Source organism: Macrobrachium rosenbergii, chromosome 47 (assembly GCF_040412425.1).
Source record: "Macrobrachium rosenbergii isolate ZJJX-2024 chromosome 47, ASM4041242v1, whole genome shotgun sequence".
NCBI classification, from domain to species: Eukaryota; Metazoa; Arthropoda; class Malacostraca; order Decapoda; family Palaemonidae; genus Macrobrachium; species Macrobrachium rosenbergii.
The window spans coordinates 45,323,544-45,339,978 of record NC_089787.1 but is presented as its reverse complement, the minus strand read 5'-3'; the positions used below and the strand labels follow the sequence as shown (position 1 = coordinate 45,339,978).

At 35.5% G+C, this 16,435-nt stretch overlaps 1 protein-coding gene across 14 annotated transcripts in view; it reads right to left on the bottom strand.

The window, feature by feature from the left end:
• Positions 1-16,435, bottom strand: part of ACC (acetyl-CoA carboxylase) — a 183,557-nt gene that overhangs the window by 17,022 nt on the left and 150,100 nt on the right. For all 14 annotated transcript variants that reach the window (XM_067090785.1, XM_067090789.1, XM_067090781.1 and 11 more), the window contains 5 exons: positions 12,614-12,822; positions 9,210-9,353; positions 7,864-8,034; positions 7,432-7,575; positions 6,122-6,257 (listed from right to left, as the gene is read on the bottom strand). In XM_067090785.1, coding sequence (XP_066946886.1) covers positions 6,122-6,257; positions 7,432-7,575; positions 7,864-8,034; positions 9,210-9,353; positions 12,614-12,822 — 804 coding nt within the window. The remainder of the gene's footprint in view (positions 1-6,121; positions 6,258-7,431; positions 7,576-7,863; positions 8,035-9,209; positions 9,354-12,613; positions 12,823-16,435) is intronic.

Sequence of the window (16,435 nt, the reverse complement as noted above, 5' to 3'; positions counted from 1 at the left end):
TTCCTTAGGTAAGCCACTGTGGTGGAGTTGTCCAACATTATCCCCATGTTTTTATTGGGCACATGGGATTGGAAGGTTCTCACAGAGTGAGAAAGAATGTCTTACATTCTAGGAGATTTATAGCTGCTGTGATTCTCCTAAGGACCATTTTCCTGACGCTACAACGTTCAATAAATTGGTCCTTAAACCTTTGGAAGCATTGGTAAGTAATTTTGGAAGCATTGGTAAGTAATAGTACTTCTGGTGAAGGTGATGAGAGAGGAACTCTAATACACAGATTAGATTATGTTGATCTTGGCACCCTTCTAATTCTAATAGGGCTTTCTTGGAATATCATACTGGGAGGTACTTTAGTTTCCTCATGGCACACCACTGCCAATGAAACTCCAGCTGAAAAGACCTCCACCTGAAAAGAATTTGTGGGGCTAACTTCTCCAGACAATACAGGTCATCTATGAATAAAATGAGAATTTGTACACACTTAAAATATTTATCAAAGAGTTATTTATATACTCCAGAATACCATAGACAACACACAGTAGAACATATAATCTGAAAAGGTCCACATTATGCAATATACACTGATGAATTAAGTCACATTACGGAGTGGGATATGCTGCAGTATCCCCAGACAAAACGTATCAGTTCTTTCTACCAGATAATGCCTCAGTATTTACAGCTGAGTTATGTGCAATAGCATTAGCCATAAAAATAATTAGAGAAGCCTCATGTAATAATTTTGTGATTTATAGCGACTCCAGAAGCACTATAGAAGTCATTCAAAGCTATAATAAAAAAATAATATTGTACAATATATTAAGTTTTCACTCCATAAATTGCATAGTAAGGGAAAAAATATTGAAAAAGTTGGATCCTTGCCCATGTAGGGATTAAGGGAAATGAAGAGGCTGATAAAGCAGCTAAAGAAGCAGTCCACATGACAAGGGCAAATGTAGACATCCCTATTAGTGACCATATAAGATATATACAAACAATCATTGTAAGCAAATGGCAAAATATATGGAATGAAGAACCTGAAAATAATAATTTAAAACAGATAAAATCCAGTGTTGGAAAATGGAGTTCATCATATCAGAGAGAGAGACTTTGAATAAGTCATACTCGTTTGACACATGGACACTTAATGAACAGTCCATGTGGCCCTCCTCCCAAATGCCCAGATTGCAAGATTGCAGAGTGTTGATAACAGTGAAGCATGTACCGTGTGAATGTCCAAAACATAACCTGCAGCGATTATCAAATTTTTGAAATAGATCAATAAAAGAAATTTTGTCAGAATCTTCAACATTTTCAGTAATACCCATTTCTATGTTCATGAGAAGCTGTGAGTTAATTGAGTTGGAATTTTTATACCTTTTTAGTGAATACATATGGAAACATGAGTATAAATGTATTTATTGTGTGAGTGTGTTCCAGTATGAAAGCTTATGCCTTTTTGCAGCTTTTAATTTCATTTTCATTCATTCATCACTAACGAGTGACCTATTTGGTCCCAGTGCTACGCTTCTAGCCTAGACCTGTCATTTCATACAAATCCTTCGGGCCAGCCCTATGAGAGCTGATAGTCAACTCAGTGGTCTGGTTAAACTTTTTTAATACTACTAATAATAATAGAAGCCACAACTATGCAGGTGTCTATGTCCAAACCTAGATAAATGATCTATTTCGCTGGGATTAAGTCTGGCTTCTAATTGGTGACTAGACCCAGGTACTGGATCAGTTGCTAATATAGTTTCAGTGCTCCAGAAGCCCCTAGGATGGGGACATGATTAGCTAGATCTCATGGTATTTCATTAACTTGACTGCCCTCCTATGAGCCCAGACCACAACTAGCACCATTATTCAAGTGATGACCTGCAGCGCCAATGACAGATCAAAATACCAGCTTTTGAAATGAAACATTTTACCAAGCCAAGAGAAGCTGAGGACTATGTAAGAAAGTCATATAAGTCACATGTATTTTCAAATGGAGCAAGTTTCCATTCAGGGCACTATGGTTGACAATCGGTCTCCAAGCCTTGGAAACCTTTGGGACTACAAACAACCTGCTGTAGAGCCCATTGGGAATTCCTGTAACTTCTTCTATAGCCCCTTTGGCCAGCATGGATTTCACTTTGTCGTCTAAGGCAAGGAATTTGCGTGTGCCCCTCACAAATGACTCAACCTTGATTGGAGAAGATGGGGGAGAGACCAGTCTCCATACTTGTGAGCCAATAATATTGCTTCAAGGTCTGAACAACCCATGAGTCTGCACCCCTTTTCTGCCAGTGGTGTCAGTATTTCTCAATAAATGGCCCTCCTTGATATTGGCTGACCCCAGGATGGGTGAATGCATTATTCCCTACATCAGTGGTTCCCACAGCAAGACTTCTGGATACTTCCCAAGTCCCCCTCTGCTGCAAGGAATGAATGACTGTTGCATCCTTAGATTTGACTGTCTACTTGGGGTTACTGGACAAGATCTAGCTAGGGTCCAAAGCGATTACGTTATATATTCCTTAAGCAGAGAGAAGGCAGTCTGACAGAGGTCTCTTTTATCTCTGTCCATGAAATGACAGATGTTATCTAAAGGGAGTACAGATGCCTAAAGTTCTCTTATGAGCTCAATTAATGGCATTTAGCCTCTTGGTTATCTCCTTAATGAGAGAGGAGGGGAACAAATGCTTATCCAAAATATCTGCAAAACTGAAACTCTCAACATCTGACAACAAAAGGACACTAGATTCGTCACTCATGAAGAAATCCCATTTCTTGGGAATGATATTGGCCAAGGAGTAGACTAATATCCTAATATGGATGGAAAGATTGTCTAGGAGAAACAACCAGCCTCCTGGCCATGTATAAAGTCTCAAAACCCATAGTAACATTCCCTAGTAGCTTTCAGTAGCTCTAAAAACTTCAATTTCTCATTACAGTTTAGTTCTGCAGGCAGCAATCATACTGCTGGCCTGGGAATACTGTAGTGGTACTGATATCTTGAGCTAAAGCTTCAATCCCTAAAGGGGCTTGGCAGATGTGTGAGGATTATCTGGCCTGCCTGAGATCTCAATCTTGCATCTGGAAGGGAGAAAATTTGTGTAGTTCCCACTGGTTTCTCAATCCTTCTCTAAAGCTTCTTCTTCACTCAAAAAAAAAAACCTTAGATTTTATGGCAGAGCAAAATCCAGCAGCTGAAGCTACTCTTGTAGCTTTTGTCTGCCTCTCAAACCTCACAATCTTATAAATACAAAATACTGTTGTCCTAAAAGTCATCTTGTCCTGTTGAGTTATATCTAAATCTGCTCCATTTTAAGGAGATATGAACCTGTGGGGTATCCTCCTGAAAAGTGACTATATTTGTTGTTAGAGAATAAGAACTAGCTTCTTTATGCTTATGAGAAGAATCATGCATCAATGGTTATTGCTGCGCAAAGCCAGAAGGATAAACATTAAACTGTCCAACGTGTATCTAAAATCACAAAAGTGTGCTTTTGATCAACTGCATACCTCTCCCAACATGAAACTTGTACTCTTGAAGAGTATACCTTAAACTTAGAATCTGTAGTGGGTGAGGGATGCGCAGCTTGAGTATGCTCTCCCCCCTAATTAAAATCCTGCTGAAGACTCATAAAAGTTACTGGCTGAGGGTCACACAAGAAACTTAGCACTTGCCTCTTCTGAGTGTGAGACTACACCTGGTTTTGGTTTAAGGCTGAGTCATAATCCTGTAGAAATCTGAAATTTGGAAGGTGAGAAGTTGCTCAGGGATACATTTTGCAAAGCAAGCAAGGCAGCAGCAGGCTCTCACTATGAACCAAAACTAAAACCACTAATAATGCTAGACCTGTAGTAAGAAGAGGAATGAACCAACGATCTAAGATCACTTGGCCTAGAGAAGTGGGAGTTAGTGCAAGCCTGTTTAACATGAAAACTACCTGAAAGAGGGGAGGAAGGAGATAATTTAGAAGTACAAGATCCCTTGTGTAAGGCTGACTGATTACGAAATTTAGGTCTTGAAGACCAAGCGCCGGAACCCATCAAGATTATTCAGCGCCATAATGAAGGTGAAATATATAAATTACTGATATGATTGAACTAGAAGCATAATCATGTACTCAACTTTTTCCTTAATGTGAGAGCAGACTCAGTCTGTAAGGTAGAAAACAATGAAGCAGCAAAGCTTAGGTCCCCTATAACAATACAAAAATAGAGGAGTCATTCACATGGGACTGAATAACTATTCGAGTACTACCTGTAGGAGAAATATTTGTTGACAACTGAAGGCTCTAATTATCAACAATTCTTCTCTTCAGATCTATCATGGGAGCTGGCAAAATAATCATGGGGAAGTTATTGCTAGTGCTGAAAGAGGTGCTCGCCTTTGAGTTACAAGCAGGTATGTAGAATAAGCAACTTGAGAAATACTACCAACAGGAACAACCACCTATTCAACTTGCACAACCACTGAAATAGGGCTCTTTGTGCACAAATGAGCAAAGGCTTCCTGCCCCCTTAATGGTGGTGATCTTTAGCAAAATGTGGGGAGGAGGGGGGCTCTATTTATCCACATCCAAAGACAGCTTAATCATCTGGTAAATCTTGCAAGAGCTTATAAAAACTATCTTCCATCTGTTTGTGTAAGGTAGCTTTAGAAGACTGCTGTAGAGGAAGTGCTTTCATATGAAAAATAAGAAAACTTACATGAACTCCTTCTCTTATACAACTGCTACTGACCATTAGTTCAGATTTCACATACCATGCATTGCAAGTCAGTTCTTGCAAAAATCTTTCCTCTATAAATAATTCATTTCTAATGTGGATCTGCTCAATACCAGATACAAAACTGATGAACCGTTTACTAGCAGTTCTACTGGATCTTTTATGTTATTATGAGAGTATATATGAATGACCTAGGCTAAACTAAATAAAAAATCACAAAGGTAAGCAAAGGTTAAGATCCTAAAATGTAATGCAGTAATCCTAAACATATCACAGTACTGAAGTTATCCAGTTAGCATTTATTAAAACCCTAGGAAAAAATTTTATGATAAATCTCTAATCATTTTACCAGCCTGTGGTCTATGGATACAAGTTTGCTACAAACTAGCAAAACACTGAAATATGATTCATTACTTAATGAAACACATTTGCAAAGAACACTTTGCATATGAAAATGATGGGTGGTATAAAACAACTGTTTGATGAAGTATTAAAATCTTAAAGTACCGCACCAGCTGTACCCCCATCCATCTGCACACTGAGACACTGTTGGCTGAAAAAATTTCTTGCTACTGCACACTGAGACACTGCTGGCTGAAAAAAATTCTTGACACTGCTGGCTGAAAAATTTCTGCTACTGGCTGAAAAAATTTCTTGCTACTGCACACTGAGACACTGCTGGCTGAAAAAATTTCTTGCTACTGCACACTGAGACACTGTTGGCTGAAAAAATTTCTTGCTACTGCAAACACATACTGTTGGCAGTTTATAGTGCAAACACAACTGGGCAGTTTATAGTGCATACATTGGTAATATGTTCAAGTTTTCCAATTTACTGGCATGTCAACTTCAGAAAAGTTTATTAAATATTAAATTCAATGAATTTTAGAAAAGTTGACTAAATATTAAATTCAATGAACATTTGAATAACCATCTAAACTATGGTATTTTACAGTTTAGATGGTTATTCAAATGTTCATTGAATTTAATATTTAGTCAACTTTTCTAAAATTCATTGAATCCTTGCAGTGCACCAACCAGAATATAACCATCAACTCATGATAGTGCAATATTTTTATGTTGATCCCTTTTATCACTATTTTTTTCAGTAAAAATTGGGGGTTTGTCTTTGAGGTTGAATGGTCTTTAGGAATTTGGTAATTTTTGTACGCCCTTTTAAACAAATCTGATAAAATTTATGAATTACTACTTACATTTTAAAAGTAAATTAAAAAAACATTAGTGCGTACATTATTTATTAGCTATGACCATTTTGTCCGAATATAAGTGCATAAAATGCTGATAAGAGAGAGTGTGTGTGTGTTTCATTATCATCTACCATGGGCGAAATGTTAAAAGGGTCGGAACAAACGGAAATATTGAAAACTATGTCCTCCTATACCTTTCATCCCCCCTGAAAACCCTCTCCAGTTGGCAAATATTATAAGAGGTAATCCTTCATGGTTGAAATCACAGATGGCCTGAGATGTCTTATATGCAGAGTCTGGGAACCAAACTTGGCCAGCTTGAGAGACAGTCTGGAAAATAAATGAAATAGAATCCCTTTGAAACTGAAATGGCTTCAAAATATTTTTTCAATCTAAAATTTACAACTGAGGCATGCAGCATATCAATCTTTTTGGAACTGCTTTCAGAGCCTTAATCTGTGGGAAATTGAAGAAAACACGATTTATTAATATCTCTGCGTTGACAAAAGCTTGGAGGAATTTTAGTCTTTATAAGAGACAGAATGAGATAAACAAATGCAAGTAAGGGGAAGACAAACAAGAGTAGTACAAGGACCTCTTGTGAAACTGACTGACACTGGCATTTGAGTAGTAAGCAACAATTATTATTATTGTTATTATTATTTAGAAGACGAATCTTATTCAAATGCAACATGCCCACAGGGGCCACCGACCAGAAATTTAAACTTCCAAAGCATATGGTGTTAATTTGAAAGTTACAGAGGGTAATAGGAAATATAGAAAGAGGAGAACAGTTATTAGAAAAGAAAAAAATATATTAACAAATTAAAAAATAAATACATAAAAATGTAAGTAAATGACTTAAATACAAGAACTGATTTAGGGTAATATTGCGTTACACTGTCGCTTTAACTTTTGAGGTTCCAGTTGCGCAACATTTTCAGGGATGCAATGCTCAACATATCTCTTTGCTTCTGAGAAAATGCAAAAGTGACACTGTATAACTATTCTCCAGTTCAAATGCAGTCTGCCTTAGATTTGTTTTTGCTTTGAAATGGAATCACTTGTTATTATGTTTGGTATTTCTTTAATCTCAAGATCTATATTTCATAGGAAATGAGAAGTTTATATGTGGGGTCCTTTGGCCTAAGAGCATTAGTTTTTCTCAGCTTTTTCAACATCTGGAAGCACCAATATTGTATGCTAAAATCATCTTACAGCCCATAAACAATTTTTGTTATGTATACAGTAAGTATTATAAAATACTGTCCTCTGTTGGAATTATGGCTTTCCCAATGTCAACTAGGCTTGTGGCATAACAATGAATAAATCTGATCTGGTAAAATGTTGATTTTATAAGTTGGAATACAATAAATTCCTTTAATTAGTATCCACCATGAATGTTTACTTTCCTTACCTAGATATCTGTAAAAAAAAAAAAAAAAAATGCAAATGCAAGAAAACATTACAGCTCCTCCAAACAGTATTACAGTACTGTACTTACTTTAGCCTCTGAATCTGGATTAGCAGGATCTGCCAGAAGATTGAGTTCCACAGTTCTTGTCTCAACACAAATAACACCCACAGGAATTCCTCCCAACCGTGCCCGCCCACAGACTACTGTTTGTGCCCACGGTTCTAAAATTTCCTGAGAATAGAATACAAATTTTGTAGAGGGTGAAATTCCCAACCTAAATAAACGTTCAAAGTATCGATATAATTACTTCTACCATCTCTGTATATGAATTTTTAGCACACATATTTCCACTTAAAACTTTATATAATGCAGTGACTGTTTCACTAAAAACCATGACACGAGAAAAGCTATAACACAAATGTTCCTTTAATCATAAAATTACAGTAAACAACACTTTTCTAGTGGATAAATTTCATACCTTCTGAAAATATTACATTATATGAAATGGCATCAAATTACCTGGAATGAGTCCTTATCAAAAAAGCCACTTTCCCATTCATTTGGATTTGATGATGACATTCTACCAGCCAACAAATGCCGAGGATCATAAGAAGCTCTGCCTGGAGCAAATGTTACTTCACGTTCAACAGGATCCACACAAGGAATGACCGGAAGAGAAGCACCTTTGGTCTAATGAAAGCAGTTATGAATTAAGTAATTTATATACACAAATGCATAATAAAGAGTAAAAACAGTCTACTGTTATAGTGGACTAAATGCTAGATCACTTGAATTACAATACATATTACATAGCGAAACTACTTCAATCCTGTGATTTAGTTTTATGTCAGAATACAATAAAGCAGAACCCTCCAATACAAATACTTGGTGAATTTGCTGTGTACATTTCCATAGTGTTATCGGGTCCATGTTGAAGTTTATCATCACTCAACTACTGGACCTGAAATGTTTACTATGCTCCTATACTGTTGGACCTTCCATGTTCATGCTTCAATATCAGATGCTATATAAAGTAAAGCTGGCCACAATTACTTTCCTTCAAGTTCTTTCATACACTGAGCTCTGTAAAGAACAACCTCCTGGAGGATTCTCTTGGAAGAGCAAACAAGTTATAAAATGGATGCTGGTTCTTGAGCAAGGGAAGACTCTGACAAAATTACACCTAAGTTTTGATGGCTGTTTATGCATTATGTTGGGGTTCATGAGAGGTGTGATTCTCAAGCATATAATATTTTTAGACCAAAGACAGACATGCCTTTGACAAAGAAAAGTTAAAATATGAACAAGGGACACATTATTGTACAAAAATGCCTAGCATTCCAAATCCCTCCACAAGACAACATTAAGCTGCTAATGTCCAATATACAAACAGCTGTTTGGAAAATCTGTGCAAAGTCTGCACGTTACTGTGTTCTGTCTCCTACTTTGAGATGGTTCACACAAGAGACCATCCAACCAGAATCCAACTTACTTTACACGCCAAGTTTTTGGATAACATGAAAATGAACATGGGATGCTTTCACATTCAACAGTGTCCAAAATAATGATCACATAATCATAAGAAAGTCATGGCAAACAGAATAAATAGATATACAAACCTTGAAGATATCACTGCAACATAACATGACGGTTGAATGTCTGTGCAAGCCTCAATTAACAAACATGACGGTTGAATGTCTGTGCAAGCCTCAATTAACAGTGTTCAACATTCAGTTACAAAGTCAAACATTTTACTATATGCAAAACTTTCAAGTATACACTGTGCACAATCTGATAAAATATATTCACTGAAGGTCTGTTACTGCAGGGTTCTGCTTTATGTACTGAGAGACTAACATACATACCTTTGGTACAAATGACAGCCATCTCAACATGGTATAAATTCCCTCCAGGTCATTGGGAGCAACATCATGAGATACACCATTATTGTGCATAATTTGTACACCACCTAACTGGGAGTTGCTGCTGTAAACTTCACGACCAAGTAACTGTAAACAAATTAATTATATAAACTTTCAACTCAGCAAGGGTAGGCAATTTAAATGTATAAGGCATAAAAATTAGCTGAACACAGGTATACATACTATCGAGTAGAACCTATGAAGAATGTAAATTTAAATGCATATATATGCACTATATAAATAGCGAACTTAAATAAAGAAAAGGACATTTATATAATGACACCTGAACTTGATGGACCGTTGAGAGTTTGCCCTACCAGAAAGTAATGAAATCTGGTAGGGCAGACTGGCATATGTCCTGCATGATATAGTACTATAGAGCAACTTGCACAGTTTACAGTGTACAGCAAAGCCATATTAAAATGATTAATAGCCTATTCTAACCACTAGTTTGTCACTTTTTCATAAGTTGCATTTTAACAGGGATCTTTCACAATCACAATTGATCCCTGAACCCCTTTTCCTGTCGAGAGCAACCAGATTTGCTGAACAGCAGCACCAATATGCAGTCAATGTGCCTCGCTGTCAAACTTCTCAGTTCCAGAGGTCCTTTTATTCCTCACACTGATGGACCATGGAAGTTTCCCTGAGGGTGTCATGCAATTGGAACTTGAAAAGATCAAGTGAAAGATGCAATGCATTACTAAACCTAGAGCTATTCTCCTTGCACTTTGATACATTTTGAGCCATTTATCTATTTATTAATTTATTTTTTCTTTTTTTATTAAGTGGGATCTCCTCTTTCTGTATTTCACTTTACTTCCTCTTACTTCTTCCTAATGAACACTATATTCTTTGGAAGCTTGAATTTCAAGTCAATGGCCTCTGTGGCCTTGTTCCACATGAATAGGTTTCATCTTCTGAATAATAATATAATAGTAATAATATGTAGAGTTGTACAGTAGCTGCATTAAGACTACTGAATTAAGATGGTGCGGATGGAAAAGTCAGTTCAACATGTTTTGCAGAGTTCCCTTCTGGGCATACAGATGGAATATCTTCCCAACTGCCTAACTTTATGGGAAAAATCCAGGTCAGGCAAGAAACCTTTGCAGATCCCTCCTTATTCTGGTTTGAGTCTGGCTGGGAAGACAACTGACAGTGAAGGAAATCTCAACCAACTCCCGACCACACCAATGCTTTTTGGGTGTAGGGTGTGACTTGTTCCAGTTGATCAGGAAGCCTTCTGACTGGACTCTGCTGACTACCGCTCTCAGGTTTCACAGACACTCTACTTTGGTAGCTCCCCCAATTAGTCAATCATCTAGGTTGGCTATCAGTTGAAAGCCTACTTTTCTGAGTTCCTGGACAACTATTGCCTGCAAATTTTGTGAAGCTTGCACCAGTAAGAAATGGACTGACAATGTTATAAGTACTGTATATGTTTATGACAACTGAGAAGAGAAACTCTGGGAGTAACATTCATTTAATGATAATTACTGCGTTGGTGCCGTCCCTTTAACTCATGATTAAATTACAGGTACCATTACCAGATTCCACTAGTCTGATATATTAAATAATGGAAAGCAATCTCTATCCTGCCAAGAAAATACCTATGAATATCATAAGAAATGAGTTACAAAAATGTGTGACCTATAATTTAAATAAGCAAACCAACATAATAATGGTTGATATGCATGACTCAGAGGTATTGTAATAATAATACAGGCTTCGACTGCTCTGGTAATCTATTAAGAGCTTGCTTAGTAACTCTGATTTAACATAACGCCAGTATAAACTTATATTGGGTGTCACAACATTTAAATTAGGTACAAAGTAATAGTATTATTATTCTATTTCTACAAAGTAATAGTATTATTATTCTATTTCATTTATTTATTTATTTGTTTCACAACAGAATGTGCATGCCTGAAGACTCAATTTAAGTTTCAGGTATATTTCTGACATTTGTAAATTAGCATATTTTTATATCGAATGCCAGCCTAACAAAACTATGGTAAAATACCACATAAAAAAGCTATGTTCATTGGTGCTGTATTTTAAGTTATTGCTGACTATCCAGTTAACACTGAATAAGATGTGTTTGTAAGTAATTATAACTTGCCCAACAAATCGAGAATTGAAGTAGCACCCATACGATATTGGATGGTACTACACTTCAACTTATCATTAACTAACTAATAATTTCAGGGTCACGGTTACTATTTTGGCACTAGTAACTAATGTACCATTGAAACTAATAGTTTAACATCAATAGCCAGTACTGGAAAACATTTGCTATATCCTGCTAAGAAGCCAAACTTTGTCTTATTCAAAGTTGTGACGACACCATCTGGTGGAGTAAAACATGCTAACAGTAGATCCACCTGTAAACATTTTCCATATCCCTACAACAATAACTATGAAAATTTCTGTGGTATATAATTCATCTAAAATCTTTCTAAATTATTAACAAAAGAAACAAGGAACACTTAGCTTAAAACTAAGCCATAAGTTAAACACATAGGGGAAACTACAATTCATGGCTATCATTTCACAACCAAAAGGTTAGGCTAAAATTTAAATTTTCCTTTCTATTCAGAAAATGAAAATTATATATTCTGGCTAAGACCAAATATAAGAGAATTCTTTGATATTAGTTACTCTTTTTTATAGAGCCCTGGTAGGACCATAAGAGTGGCTATGCTACCAAAAATTTGTATTTTATAAGCCATCATAGGTACACTTATCATTATAATTGTAACCTTTTTCACCCACCATTTTTTGTAATGTATGCTGTTTGAACACATTATTTTTTGTAAGTTCCCTAAAACATGAACATATAAGACTTTATTTAATTATCACACAGTTTTATATAAAAGCTATGCTATGTATTGTAATTGGAATATCTGTTCCTGCTTTCCGTATATGCAAGTTATACCTAAAGCCTCGATCCCAAAAAGTGATTCATCCTTTCAATCCCCAACCTATCACCACTTAGGTCTCAAGGTCACTAGTGTAATTTTCCTTCCACAAGGAAAAACAAAAAGGTAAATCCAAATTGTAAGTCAGTAGTTACTTGAAAATGCCAAAGTATGGTGAAACAGCTGTCATGACAAAAAAACAATAAATGAAAATAGAAGTTTGCATATTTTTACCAGAAATTGATGCATGAGGATTGGAAAAACTATGACAAAATGAGGATTTCTGCAAGAAACTTATTGATGTCACTAAAGTAAATGCTTTCAATGATATATAAATTATTCTTTTGTCCTCATTATTGCAGGGATCAAACCAAATACAACTGCTACAGTACATATCTTTGCAACTAGCTGCAAACAACAAACCTTATTCAGAGCTCTGTATCCAGTAAGTATAATGTGAGAAGATTCTACTTGCACAACTCGCTGTCCTAATCGCACCAAATAGGCTCCAATACCGATGGCTCGACAAGTTACCATCGAAAATGTTACTATCTCACGATATGCCTGTGATGTCTCACCAGCAATCATACCAGAATACTGTAAATTTTCTACACCAAGTCCATTATCCTTTCCTGCAATAAAAAAATTAATTGCATATATATATATATATATATATATATATATATATATATATATATATATATATATATATATATATATATATATATACAGTCGGTACCAAAAAAAAAAAAAAACGCCCACTACATTTGTAAACAAATCATAGCAATGATATAAAAAAAGGAAAATAAAAGGGAAAAATTTTAGTTCACTTATATTTTTTCAATACTTAGACATTTCTCCATTATTTTTAAGTACAGCTTTTAACCTTCTTGGCATTGAATGTGCTAAATCTTTGAAATATTGTGCATCCATGTCTTCAAACCAAAACTTACGGATGGCATCCTTCAATTTGGGGAGGGACGTTTCTCATCTGCTAGTGCCTTCAGTTTCCGTTTCATGTATGCCCAGCAATTTTCAATTGGGTTTAAATCTGAATTGCCTGGCCAGTCCAATTTCTGAATATTAAATTCCTTAAGAAGGTTTGTGACCTTGTGAAATCGGTGGCAAGGTGCTCCATCTTGCATCAATACAAACATGCCCAAAAGTTCCTTGTAAGGGACTAATTCATTTTCCAAGACATTTTCATAAATCTCTCCATTCATTGTCGTGCTCTCTGGGAGAAAATATAATCCCCACTACCCCCATATCCGCTGAAACATCCCCATACCATCACATAAGCTGGATGTTTCATAATTGACTGTGTATTTTGATGCATAGCGGTTAGATCCTTGGGGCTTGCCACATCGCTAAAAACTACCCTTTCCCAATCCTTTTCAGTCCACTTCAAATATTTTCTGCAAAAGCCATCCTTTTTTTCGCAAGGCTTAGTGAGGAGTGGCTTCTTTGCTGCAACACGACATGGGAGACCAAGGTCTTTCTGCAATCGATGTTGCACGGTCCGTTCAGATACGTTCCTAAGCAGATCAGGGTTTTGAGACTTCAAAATTTTGGCTGGCATTGATGGATGTTCCATAACAATCCTTTTAAAATGTTATCCGTTCTTTTTTGTAGTTTTTCGTGGCCTCCCTGAGCCTTTCTTCCGCTTCAGTGATGAATCAAGGTCTCCTGTCTTGGAGCGGTTGCACCACAATGAGACGGTGTGCTTTTAGAGATTCCCAGCCTCTTGCAATAGCACATTGACTTGCCAGTTTTCCATAGGGTCACAATTTCTGCTTTCTTAACCAAGGATACTTTTAGCCATAATTCATTAGCTAGCGTGCAAGAGCGCCAAATGTTGAATGGGGCTATACAATGACAGCCGACCTTTGTGATAGCTTGAGTATCACTGAAGTGCATTAGAAACTCATGGTACCAACAGCGAGACAATACAGGCTGCCAGACGAACGATAAATTGGGGAAAATATATACTTGTCAAATCGCAAGAAAAGTCCAACGCTTATTACAGTAATATATAGGAGTCGTTAGTATATATATATATATATATATATATATATATATATATATATATATATATATATATATATATATATATATATATATATATATATATATATATATATATTTTTTTTTTTAGAGTATCTTAGTAACAAACTAATCCTGTAAGTCATACTATTTCTAGGTTGTGCATTTGAGATTGTAAGTTTATATTTAATGATGAATTCTACCAACAAATACTTGGTATGGCAATGGGCAACCCTTTATCCCCACTCATCTCAAACTTGTATATGTAATTTTTTGAAAAACAATGTTTAATATCATTTATACTCCTTTTAAGTGGTATAGATAGCTGACGACATTTTAGCTGTTTTGCCTGCTGGTATTGATGTACAGTATATTATTTACTCTCTAATTTGAATAATCAGGTACCATCCATTAAATTTAGTTTAAAATTAGAAAAAGACAATTGCCTCCCTTTCTTAGATGTTTTAATACACAGAGAACCATTTCAATGCAAATTCAGTATTTACAGGAAACCAACTCACCCACAACTTAACTTCTGTCCATTTCTATTCAGTCCACCACCTTAATATCAAAATATCCACTTTTTCTTCTATGTTTTTACGAGCATTGCGTATTGTCAATCCCCAATATTTGGATCAAGAAACTGAATACATAAGAAAAATAGGGACAGGTTTATGTTACCCTTCACATATACTAGATATCTGCTATAATAAAGCCCACAAAAGTTTTATAGTGAAAGTAACATGGCGAAAGAAACTCCTAAGAACATTCTTAGCCTGCATTATTTAAGTGGTTTTGAAACCATAAAATCATTGTTAAAATCTTTTAATGTTAACCTGGTTTTTCCCTATAATAACACACTTACCAGAATGTTAATAAAAAATAGCCCTAAAGAAAGCAACAACATAATATATAAAATTCCATGCTTGGACTGCTCTTCTTTTTATATAGGTCAATCAAGTAAAGATTTGGAAGTGAGAATTAAACAGCATAAGTATTCTGTCAAAACTGGGCAAACATCCAGTGCAATATTCATTCAATTTAGTGAAAACTCTCACAGGATAAATTGGACTGGCAGTTCAGTGATTGCCAGATCAAAAGATTTCTCTTCATGAAATCTTTTAGAATCTGCTATTATACAGCTTACTTCCAGTTGCAATTTTGACCTTAGCCATGGCATATATTATATGGACCCCTGTACGTATTAGTAAAATGTTCAAAAATGATGTTAAAGATAAAATCACTGACTTAATTTCTAATTAGTTACCTTACATATATTTTCTATATATTCATATGTTTAAGTTTTTTCAAATGTTCATTTTGCCAAAATTGTTATTGTTTACCAAAAGAATAAAGTAAGCATATGTAATCAGCTTATTCATCCCAAGGTCATTTTTGGTGGTAGTCTCTTCCCCTGTATAAGCCTTTAATTGATTCCTCCCTGCTTCCGAGCCAGTTGGCATAATCTCTTGTGAAACCTCTGAAAGATTTACCTTTGTTTTGGTAGGTCCACTAATTCTTCAACTGTGTTGGACTCCAGGTGTATCTGCCTTTATAATCCTCATCCTCTGGAACATCTGTATGTCTTCTGCCATTCATTATTTATATTTATATATATATATATATATATATATATATATATATATATATATATATATATATATATATATATATATATATATTTATATATATATATATATATTTTTACAGGCCCCTGCTTACCAGTGGCATCAGTTAACGGCATTTTGGTGTTAAATGGATTTTTGGCACAGCTAAATGATGTTCAGTGCCGGTAAGCAGTTTATTGGCTTTGGTAAGTGGTTTATCGGTGCTGGAAACCAGTTATCGCCCTGATAACTGGTTAACTGTGCCCTTAACCAGTTTATCGGCACTTATCGCAGACTTTTGCTTATCGACGCTTGGCTGGGAACGGAACCCCGCCATAACTAAGGACTGCCTATGCCTTATATATATATATATATATATATATATATATATATATATATATATATATATATATATATATATATATATATATATATATATATATATATATATATATATATATATATATACATACATACACACATACACACACACACACACATACACTGCATGTAGCATCATCTCAACCCCAACTTGACGTACAGCTCAAGAATCTGCCCCTCCCGGTAAGTAACAAAATCTGCTACGTAACAAAGA